The 10,408-nt window shown below is 35.8% G+C and overlaps 1 protein-coding gene across 1 annotated transcript; it reads right to left on the bottom strand.

Moving 5' to 3' along the window:
- Positions 1–1,103: 1,103 nt before the first annotated feature.
- Positions 1,104–6,220, bottom strand: LOC307145795 (acidic mammalian chitinase-like). Its single transcript, XM_079849362.1, has 11 exons — positions 5,988–6,220; positions 5,878–5,904; positions 5,435–5,639; positions 5,232–5,288; positions 4,972–5,137; positions 3,972–4,096; positions 3,708–3,831; positions 2,885–3,067; positions 2,668–2,784; positions 2,452–2,584; positions 1,104–1,573 (listed from the first exon to the last, which is right to left on the bottom strand). The coding sequence occupies exons 1-11, from the start codon at positions 6,013–6,015 to the stop codon at positions 1,299–1,301; spliced, it is 1,440 nt and encodes a 479-aa protein (XP_079705488.1). The 5' UTR covers positions 6,016–6,220; the 3' UTR covers positions 1,104–1,298.
- Between the last annotated feature and the right edge of the window lie 4,188 nt (positions 6,221–10,408).

The following is a 10,408-nucleotide window of genomic DNA, read 5'->3' as shown; positions in this document are numbered from 1 at the left end:
ATATTTTCGTAATATCTTTTCCCAGGTTGGAGGAAAATCCGATGCCCAGACTGTTTGGTTATGGTCCTGAGCTTGGCACATTTGAACACCTGGCACATAAGGTAAAAGTGTTTTACATTTTATGAAATATGGACTTGCTTTTCAACAAACCATTTCTCTTATTTTATTTTGCAGTTTGGCTTGCCTCTCAGATTCATCATGTCTAATTTGTGACTCTTCTCTCCGCTAGTCAGCAGGTAGTTCATATTGGTTATCTTAAAGGGTAACTCTCGCCAAAATGCAATCTAGGGTCTTTTTGTTAATCTACCCGAGGCAAACTATCGTTTAAAAGCATAATTCGAATGGAAACGCCACTTTTAAGTTTGACCGTATTTTCGATTTAGGTTAAAATGCCTTGTGAATGGGGCACTTCTATTATAGCATCAAAAATTACTATTTTTAAAACACTAAGGAGGCTTGATACAACATGAAACTTTGCTCGAAGTATCACCGGAGGCTCTACACATGAACTCGAGTATTGAGAACATTGTTTGTGTACACAGAGTTTACTAAAAAGAAAGATTTTACCCCTGCTGAAAGTTCACTAAGAATGTCTATATACCATATGATGTATCCTGTGCATCTATTGCTTTTTCCCTTTCATGTGTGGTATCATTCATTTTAAATGCCTCAGTGTGGTTGCTAAAATGGTCTCAATTTCACAGCAGTCACTTATATTATGAGAAAGATTGAGAATTCTGTAAAAGTGTGCCTCTCACAAGGCCTCTGGTGAGATTGAGAATGTTTTTCTTGGGTCACGGGACAGTGGCGTGCACAGGGGGGTGAGAGCTTGAGCCCCTGCTCCTTTAACCTCTAATAGTAAAGTGCCCTTTCGGTCGTATTTACATAATCAATGTTTATGATTAGTTCCTAATTAGAAACAATCTAAATTTTATAATACATTAAAGCTAGAGCTAGAATCAAATTGAAACTAAATAATAAATTCTAATAAATTAATTGAACTTAGAAGCGCAAGTAAAAACCTGCACGCAGAATAACTTCACCCACGCTGCTGAGGTGCAGTCACACTCTAATGTAAAATAAGTGGACAAGTGCTGTTTTTTTAATCAGGTTAGTTTTAATCAGACAAGTTAGACTGTGCCCCCTTTTTTAAACCCAACAAAATATTTTACGAAAGTAGTATTATATCATTGACTGTCTATGTTAAATTTGAAGACATTAACACAATACTTAAAGATAAAATTTGAAATTATTGCGGCACTAGTGGCCCTGAATAGTGAAACCGTGATAACGTGAGGTTAATTCTTAGGCCAGTCACAGCACAGGCAGTTGGGATTGAAGACGGTCCCTTCAGCGCATCTCTTTACATAGGTCATGCCATTAGCACAATGAATGAAGGTCATCGGGTCAGCTGGGTTTGCATATATTCCCCCCGTCGGTTTGTCTACACAGAACTCTGTTCCTGAGGGAGCTGTCGGCACAACATGAGGTCTAGAAGATAGAGCGGTGGTGGATGCTGTTGTTGAGGTCCCAGAGAGCACATCGGTTGTATTTGGAGGGAGGGATGGAAACTCTGGAGGAGGAAATTGGAATTTGATGTTTTATCTTAAGTTTACCAATTATTAATCTGGTTTATTACACGGCTCCCTGGAATACTGGATTCTGACTGGTTAATCACGGCATCCAGTGGTCTGATATTTCCTGATATTTAGCATCATCCATGGCTACGCTTAAGCATGCGGGTAATATTATGAACCATTTTCAACTCAAATCAATATTTCACGGCCACATATTTATAATTTCTTTATTTGGGGAGTAGCCGTGCAATAAATGATAATGTACAGTTAGTCGGATATTACCGCAAAATAAACCGTGACAGGGTGAGGCAGAACAGAATATACATTATCTATTCTTTATATAATATAATCATTATAGAAGTCAAAATGATGAGATGCTATGTCATAATGAGATAAAATGTCAAAAATATGACAGTAGAAATTATGAAAAAAGTCATGACAAATTTAAAACTGAGTAATTGAAGTATGACAAAGTTGAAATTTAAGTCTGACAAAGTTGAAATTATGACATAATTATTAGATCAAAAGTCAAAATTGAACTCAAATTGAAATCACAAAAAGTTGACATGAAATTTTGCACATAAATATGAGATAAAAAATCTAAAGTAGATAGTTATAATAATGAGATTAAAAAAATCTAAATTATGACAAATGGAAATTATAACTAGTTGAAATTATGGAGACAAAAATCATAAGTAGGATTATCAATTTCCTACTTTAACCCATTTATGTCATAATTCTGACTGTTTATCTCATAATTATAAATTATTATCTCATAATTTTTACTTTTCACGTGATAATTATGATTTACCAACGTATGTTTTTTTTTCTTATGTGGCGGAATAGGCTTCTATAAATATGAGATGTACTGTACCAGTATCAAGAAGTGTACGGAGTTGCCCAATAAGAGGGTAGTTGCCCTGCCCACAGAACTGTCCTGCAAAGTCATCGAGATCCAGAGCCCAGACGAAAGCTCCACCGAACTTGTTCTCCTTCAGGTAGTTCACCTGTAGCAGACCAGATTTAATTATTGAAAGCAGGAGAACTGCATTAAATTGTATGTAATTTCCAACATTTATGACATATTCACCTTAGTCGTAAAGCTTTCCTTGGTGTCAAATCCCACCCAGTTCCCATCCTTGGTTGCATAAGGAACCTTCTGATCATCAATCCATTGCACGGTGGTTCCTTGAAGGAAAGTACAGATCTGATGGGAGATGATCAGTCCATAACTCTTCTGATTTTATTTTTCACAATTAAATATTGTGCTATGATGTAAGTGCACGAGTATAGACTGAAGATGAGACCTCATAATAGGACCAGAATCCGTTCTCACTGGTGAAAGGTCCAGCTGAGGCAGGTCCACTAGCTGGAGCTCCAACTCCACTGGCTGCAGACGCCAGACGAAACGTTCTTCCATATGTTGCAAAGCCCATCCTCAGCTTCTCCACAGGAGTACCCTGATCTCTCCAGTATTTCATTGCAAAATCCTACATTGTCATGATGAATCAGTTATTTTCTGTTGCATGTTTCCAGCTGCTTGGTGTTTGCAATGACTCCAGTATAATTCATAAATCATTTATATGTTATACTTGATGTTATACACTGCCAAGCCAAAAAAAAAAAAAAAAAAGTTTTGGGATTTAAATAGACAAATGCTTAATAAAAAACTATGATTTGATCATTATTGCAGTGATTATTATGTTTCAAGCATGTTATACTGTATGTTAGACAACAGTTCTTCTAACCCTAATTGATGGAGTGTCTAGCTTTTCATTTCTTAAACAACCAGTAGGAATACAAATCATGGCCATATTCCAGGAAGACAATGTCAAGATTCATCAGGCTAAAATTGTGAAAGAATGGTTGGGAGGGAGCATGAAGAATGATTTTCACACATGAATTGGCACCAGACCTTAAATATATTGAAAGTCTTTGGGATGTGCTGGAGGAGACTTTACAGAGTGCTTGACTCTTGCATTGTCAATACAAGATCTTGACCAACAATTGATGCACCTCTTGATGGAAATAAATGTTGTGATGTTATTTCCATCAATAGGCATTTGACTTTTTTTTATGACCGGGCAGTGTATTTCAGAAATTTTACAGTAGGATATAAGGCTTTTGTACAGTATTTAAGTAGATATTGTCTCCAGTGTCTCCAGAGCCACGGTACAGAGGACTGTTGTGCCCAGTTACCGACTCCCATGAGCCATGGAAGTCATAGGTCATGACATTAATGAAGTCCAAATATCTGCATTACAAAAGGGAAATAGCGAGTTCATAGTTATCACCCATTTATACATTTGATTGGCATTTTAAGAGATTCTTTCCAAAGCATATTAAACATATTTCATGATTCAAAGTGAACAAAAAAGTGAACAGGAGACATACTTGGCCATTTCTGCAATTTCATAAGCAGCATCAATGTTTCCTTTCCCAGCAGCCACTGCAGCGCTGAGCATGAGTATGGGGCGTCCAGTGGCGGCACTCTCTGCCTGGTAAGCTTCCTGGAGTTCCTGTTAGTCACATATTTGCAGTGGATTAATGCCTTTTTTAACTCAATGTAATTATAATACACATTGAAATCTAATATAAACCTGGAAATAAGCAGAAAGCTTTAGGATTTTGAAAAAAACATTAAATAGATATGCATGATCTTAATCAAAAATACATTTTTCTGCACCATTTCTTGGTAACTAATCAAATAAGTGCATTTGTGACATTGATCATGTGACTCTCTTTGTACAGAAGGTCAGATGTTCCTCTGGATCATCTCAATCATGCTGGAGAACATGATCATCAGGTTTTACACATACGTGTGGAGTTCATGAAGCTCAAGTGCTGCTGTCATTAAAGCAAAAGAGGAACAAACTAAATATCTCCTAAACAATGTTTTAATTAATTTTCTTCTCAAGTTTTTATGCTCATATTTTTAATTTTTTTTATTTACAGTTTTAGGTAACACTTTCCAATAAGGAATTATTAGTTAACATTAGTTAATACATTAAACGAGCAATACATTTTTAAAGCATTTGTTAATATTAGTTAATAAAATGTCTATGTTCTTCTTAATTCACAGAGTATTAACTAATGTTAACAGATGTAGTAGTTAATGTTGAAATTAACATTAACATTCTTAGTTCAAGTTAACTAATGTAGTTAACTAATTGTAATAAATGAAAGCTTATTGTAAAGCGTTACCCATTTTTTACCCATTTAAATAAGCATTTTCACCAGTGGACTTTTGGACATGCGTACATGCATACTCATTCTTTCTCTGATTATTTATTATCTTTATTGATTTTTACTCCAACATTCAACCATGTTATCAACTTGTTGTAAAGAGCATTGATTTGTGAGAGAGAATACAAATCTGTAAATAAGGAAGTACCTTACACAGCAGAGTGAATCTCTGCTTGTCTTCTGGAGGACTTCCACGAGCACCGGGATATTCCCAGTCCAGATCCAGACCATCAAAGCCATGGGTCCTCAGAAATGCGATGGAGGACTGAATAAACGTCCGCCTGTTTTCTGATGTGGACACCATGATACTGAACCTAGAGTAAAGCGGGAAATCTCATGAAGATGAAATAAACAGTTCTGTTCTACACACACATCCTTCAATATTCAATGTTTGAGCTGGACTCTTACTGAGCTGAGCCGAAGTTCCATCCTCCGACAGCCAAGAGAGTTTTCAAGCTGGGGTTTCTGTCAAGACAAATATTTGTATCATTATTCGCTGTACAAAAAAAAAAAAAAAAAATCATTATTCAAAACTAAATTACATAATGCTTTATATTCTGAAAAACAAATATAGCCTATTCATAAACAAAACATCAGATGATTGCACATACATTTTCTTTAGTTCATTGAAAGATTTGTAGAGAGTTTCATCATTCCATTCAAAGGTTGTCAATTTATTTTCCTGATTAATAATGGAAAAAGCATAAATTAAATGAGTGCACAGATGTGGGTCCACATTAGATGGCAGGTACTTGCCACCGCCAGGTCTGTACTGAGACCAGTTTGTGAAGTAGCATAGCAGTTGGAAGGCCAGTCCTGAAAAAAATAAATAATTAATTACTACACAAATATTTATTACACAAATATTAATAATAGTAATATAAAACAGAACTAATAATAATATTAATAATATTAATTATTATTATTTCCACAACCATACAAAGGACAAGCTGTTTGGATAATGGATAAATTCGTATTGTTATTAGTATTATTTAAACATGGCTTTTGAATATCATATTTAATAATGAAACAACAAATAAATAAATAAACTCACCAAAGTGGCACAATGCCAGAGAAAAGCCTGAAAAGAGATACAAATGAAATGTTAACATATAAAACATTCAAACTCTTAAAAAGCATTCTCTAAGAGCAACAATCACTTACCAGCTAGAAAAATAAATTTGGTCATCATAAAGTGAAGACTTGAAGTCAGTAAAGAAACTGTGTCTGCTATTGCTGAAATGCAGAATTTATCATGTATTTTACTTCCTTTTACCTCCCAAGATACAGAACTTCTGCTTGAAAACAATGATTAACCAAAACAGAAATTTCAAAAAAGGAATTTCCCCATAAAGCTGCTCACTGTCATCTGTCCTGGATGTTGCCAAACATCACATGGTTAAGAAATCGACCGTTTCTACAATACCAGTCTTTAGGTTTTGTGCATTTTGATTGTAGGAGTGTTTGTTTCATTACTCATTAGAACAATCCTTTCCAAGATACAAGCCCCTTCAGAATATGTTCAGTCTTCTGTCACTGAGTCCATCCAAAATGACATCCACTGCAAAGAGAGTAAAAAAATACAGTAAAATATCTTTATATTTACATTCATGCATTTAGCACTTCTATCCAAAGCGACTTACAACAGAGCAACATAAGCAATTGAAACGCAAAGAAAGAGGAAGATGTTTTCCTTCACTACACACAACTTTCAGACAGCAATGTAATGCACCATTAATTCCAATTACGGTACAAATCTTTAATAACTTTAAAAATATTCAGTGCATGTCCTGTTTGATGACCTATTCTTCAGGCTTCAAGGATCTGTAAAGTTTGTCATCATTCCATTTGTATGTCATAAGATCACTTGCATGGCCAATGAAGAATAAAAGTTCACCACACTTTAAACCCAGCCTACACATTTGTAGAGATTCAAAAACATTGTTTTTAAATTATATTTGTATTCTATCCCTGATTAGTGTAACACAGTAAAAACTGAACTTGCAGGAAGAAGAGACTATTATATAGGCTACAATATTTGTTTGCGCATTCATTTAATATAATGTATAGTAAAATATACAACATTATAATGTGTAAATTACTTTGCATAAAAGCATCTGCTAAATGTACATTTAAATATATACTTTCATAAATGTAAATAAAATATGTCAGTGCTATTGTTTTGTCTTAAGATTCACATCAGTCATTTTTTTTTTTCTAAGCCATTTTTATAAAAGCTACTTAAATGTCCTAACTGAACTAAGGCCAAATCCTGGCTTAATCTAAGCCATGTCTGTGAACCAGGCCCAAATTCTATTGTAAATTCTATTATAAATATCTTGAGATTAGATTAATTTATGTGAAATGTATTTATTTATTTATAATAAATAATGAATCAACATGCGCTGTGATAACAGCAGTTAAAGACTAACCTTTTACTGTCGTTGACATTTACTTCAGCATTGTGGTTCTCATATCAGAGGTTAGGCTATGTAATAGTGTGACCCTGCTCAACAGTACAACAATATGGATGGGAAGTAACCTTGTATGCCAAACTTTTACCTTACCATCATTTATATGTTTTATCAGCTACTTATGAAAGCTTATTTTAAAGTTGTGTGCAAACAAGACTAATGATTTTAATTTCCTGTTTTGCCCCAAACATGATCAGGAAGGCTATTTCAGAGTTAAGGACCCAAATATTGAAACACTCTACCTCCTTTAGTGGACTTAGATATCCTAGGTAACACCAAAAGTCCAGAGTTTTGTGATATTAAAAAGCGTGATGAATTATAGGGTGATAGAAGATCAGTTAAATACACAGGAGCTAAACCATTTAGGGCCTTATAAGTCAGTAATACTTTGTAATCGATAGCCTACAGAATTGGTAACACATTCTGTCAACTTGGATAAATTAGAGATTTTATCTGGTCATGATGAAATATATAACAGAGTATCATCAACATAACAGTGGAAACTAATGTTTTATATTACCAAAGGGAAGCATGTACACTCACCTAAAGGATTATTAGGAACACCTGTTCAATTTCTCATTAATGCAATTATCTAATCAACCAATCACAAGGCAGTTGCTTCAATGCATTTAGGGGTGTGGTCCTGGTCAAGACAATCTCCTGAACTCCAAACTGAATGTCAGAATGGGAAAGAAAGGTGATTTAAGCAATTTTGAGCGTGACATGGTTGTTGGTGCCAGATGGGCCGGTCTGAGTATTTCACAATCTGCTCAGTTACTGGGATTTTCACGCACAACCATTTCTAGGGTTTACAAAGAATGGTGTGAAAAGGGAAAAACATCCAGTATGTGGCAGTCCTGTGGGCGAAAATGCCTTGTTGATGCTAGAGGTCAGAGGAGAATGGGCCGACTGATTCAAGCTGATAGAAGAGCAACTTTGACTGAAATAACCACTCGTTACAACCGAGGTATGCAGCAAAGCATTTGTGAAGCCACAACACGCACAACCTTGAGGCGGATGGGCTGCAACAGCAGAAGACCCCACCGGGTACCACTCATCTCCACTACAAATAGGAAAAAGAGGCTACAATTTGCACGAGCTCACCAAAATTGGACAGTTGAAGACTGGAAAAATGTTGCCTGGTCTGATGAGTCTCGATTTCTGTTGAGACATTCAGATGGTAGAGTCAGAATTTGGCATAAACAGAATGAGAACATGGATCCATCATGCCTTGTTACCACTGTGCAGGCTGGTGGTGGTGGTGTAATGGTGTGGGGGATGTTTTCTTGGCACACTTTAGGCCCCTTAGTGCCAATTGGGCATCGTTTAAATGCCACGGCCTACCTGAGCATTGTTTCTGACCATGTCCATCCCTTTATGACCACCATGTACCCATCCTCTGATGGCTACTTCCAGCAGGATGTCACAAAGCTTGAATCATTTCAAATTGGTTTCTTGAACAATGAGTTCACTGTACTAAAATGGCCCCCACAGTCACCAGATCTCAACCCAATAGAGCATCTTTGGGATGTGGTGGAACGGGAGCTTCGTGCCCTGGATGTGCATCCCACAAATCTCCATCAACTGCAAGATGCTATCCTATCAATATGGGCCAACATTTCGAAAGAATGCTTTCAGCACCTTGTTGAATCAATGCCACGTAGAATTAAGGCAGTTCTGAAGGCGAAAGGGGGTCAAACACAGTATTAGTATGGTGTTCCTAATAATCCTTTAGGTGAGTGTATATTGAAAATAGTAGAGGGCCTAAAACAGACCCTTGCATAATTTACTGACGTTAACTTGGGATAATTTCCTGTTTAAAAAACAAAATTGTAACAGTCTGATAGGTACGATCTAAACCACCTCAATGCCTGTGCCTGAATTGCCTGTAATTTTTTAATCGATCTAAGAGTATGTCATGATCTAGTGTTAAGCACTAAGCACTAAGATCAAATAAAACTAGTTTTGAGATGCAACCTTGGTCAGAAGTTAGAAGTGAGTCATTTTTATGAGCACAGTTTCCAATGGGGCCTGAATCCTGACTGAAATTTTTCATAGACATCAGCACACTGTAATAAAGAAATCTGTAAAAAATGGAAAAGGTACTGGTAATTTTCTGGCAGTATCTCATCCGTTATTTTTACGGACATTTTCTTTAACCCTTAAAACACAACACAATTCAATGCGTACAAATGCATTGGAATGCAATGCAATATACAGGTGAGAAATCAATGAAGAAAATTCTTTCATATATTAGCACAGGACATCGGGCCCTTTTTTACATGTACAATAAATCATGCAAATACTGTATATCATGTATTTTTTATTACATCTAGCCTACTTTAAGGGAAGTCATCATCATCATGATTTTTCTCGGTATGTCTATGTTTATCTTTATGGGCCAATAAACTGACAGGATTATCATATTTGCACCAGAGTTGAAACCTCCAAATGACAATGTTATGTTTAACTTGTTACCTTTAATTTGAATGTATTATGCAGGCTACTTATTCAAGAAATTATGTATTACCCATTATTTATCCTGTGTGCCTCTGGCTCAGTTAAAATTGATCTCCAGAGGTCAAATGAAGGATTGTGTAATAGATTTTAAAGTGTTTCTCTATTTTTGAGGGAAAAGGGGAACAAAACTAATCAAAGGTTATTTAAAACCGTTATAAAACAAATGAGAAATAGTCATACACAGTATGTTGTAATATTTCACACACTGTGAACTTCCCTCTGTTAGGCTACTGCTGTGTTCTGATCAGTTTTTAAAAGGAAATAACACAGTGTTCTTTGTTTACCACACTGAATGAGATGAAATACTTGTAGCCTACTTGTTAAATTCTCAAGATTATCTGCGCTGTTATTTTTAGACAACGTTATAATAATGAAACACAATACAGAACTTACAGACTGTGGATTCTCAATGTTTAAATACAGGTTTGCGTGCGTGTCCATCAATGTTTGTGGTAGAGCGGAGCTCGTGCTCAGTTCAATCTGTCCTCTAGTGGAGAATATCGGCATAACAGCCTCCCAATGGGCGCGTAAATGAGCGGTCTACCCAAAATATGAAAATTCATTCAGTTTACTCACTCTGATGAAGTTTCC

Source organism: Squalius cephalus (assembly GCF_949319135.1).
Source record: "Squalius cephalus genome assembly, chromosome: 18".
In the NCBI taxonomy this organism is placed as follows: Eukaryota; Metazoa; Chordata; class Actinopteri; order Cypriniformes; family Leuciscidae; genus Squalius; species Squalius cephalus.
This window is presented reverse-complemented; position numbering and strand designations above follow the sequence as displayed.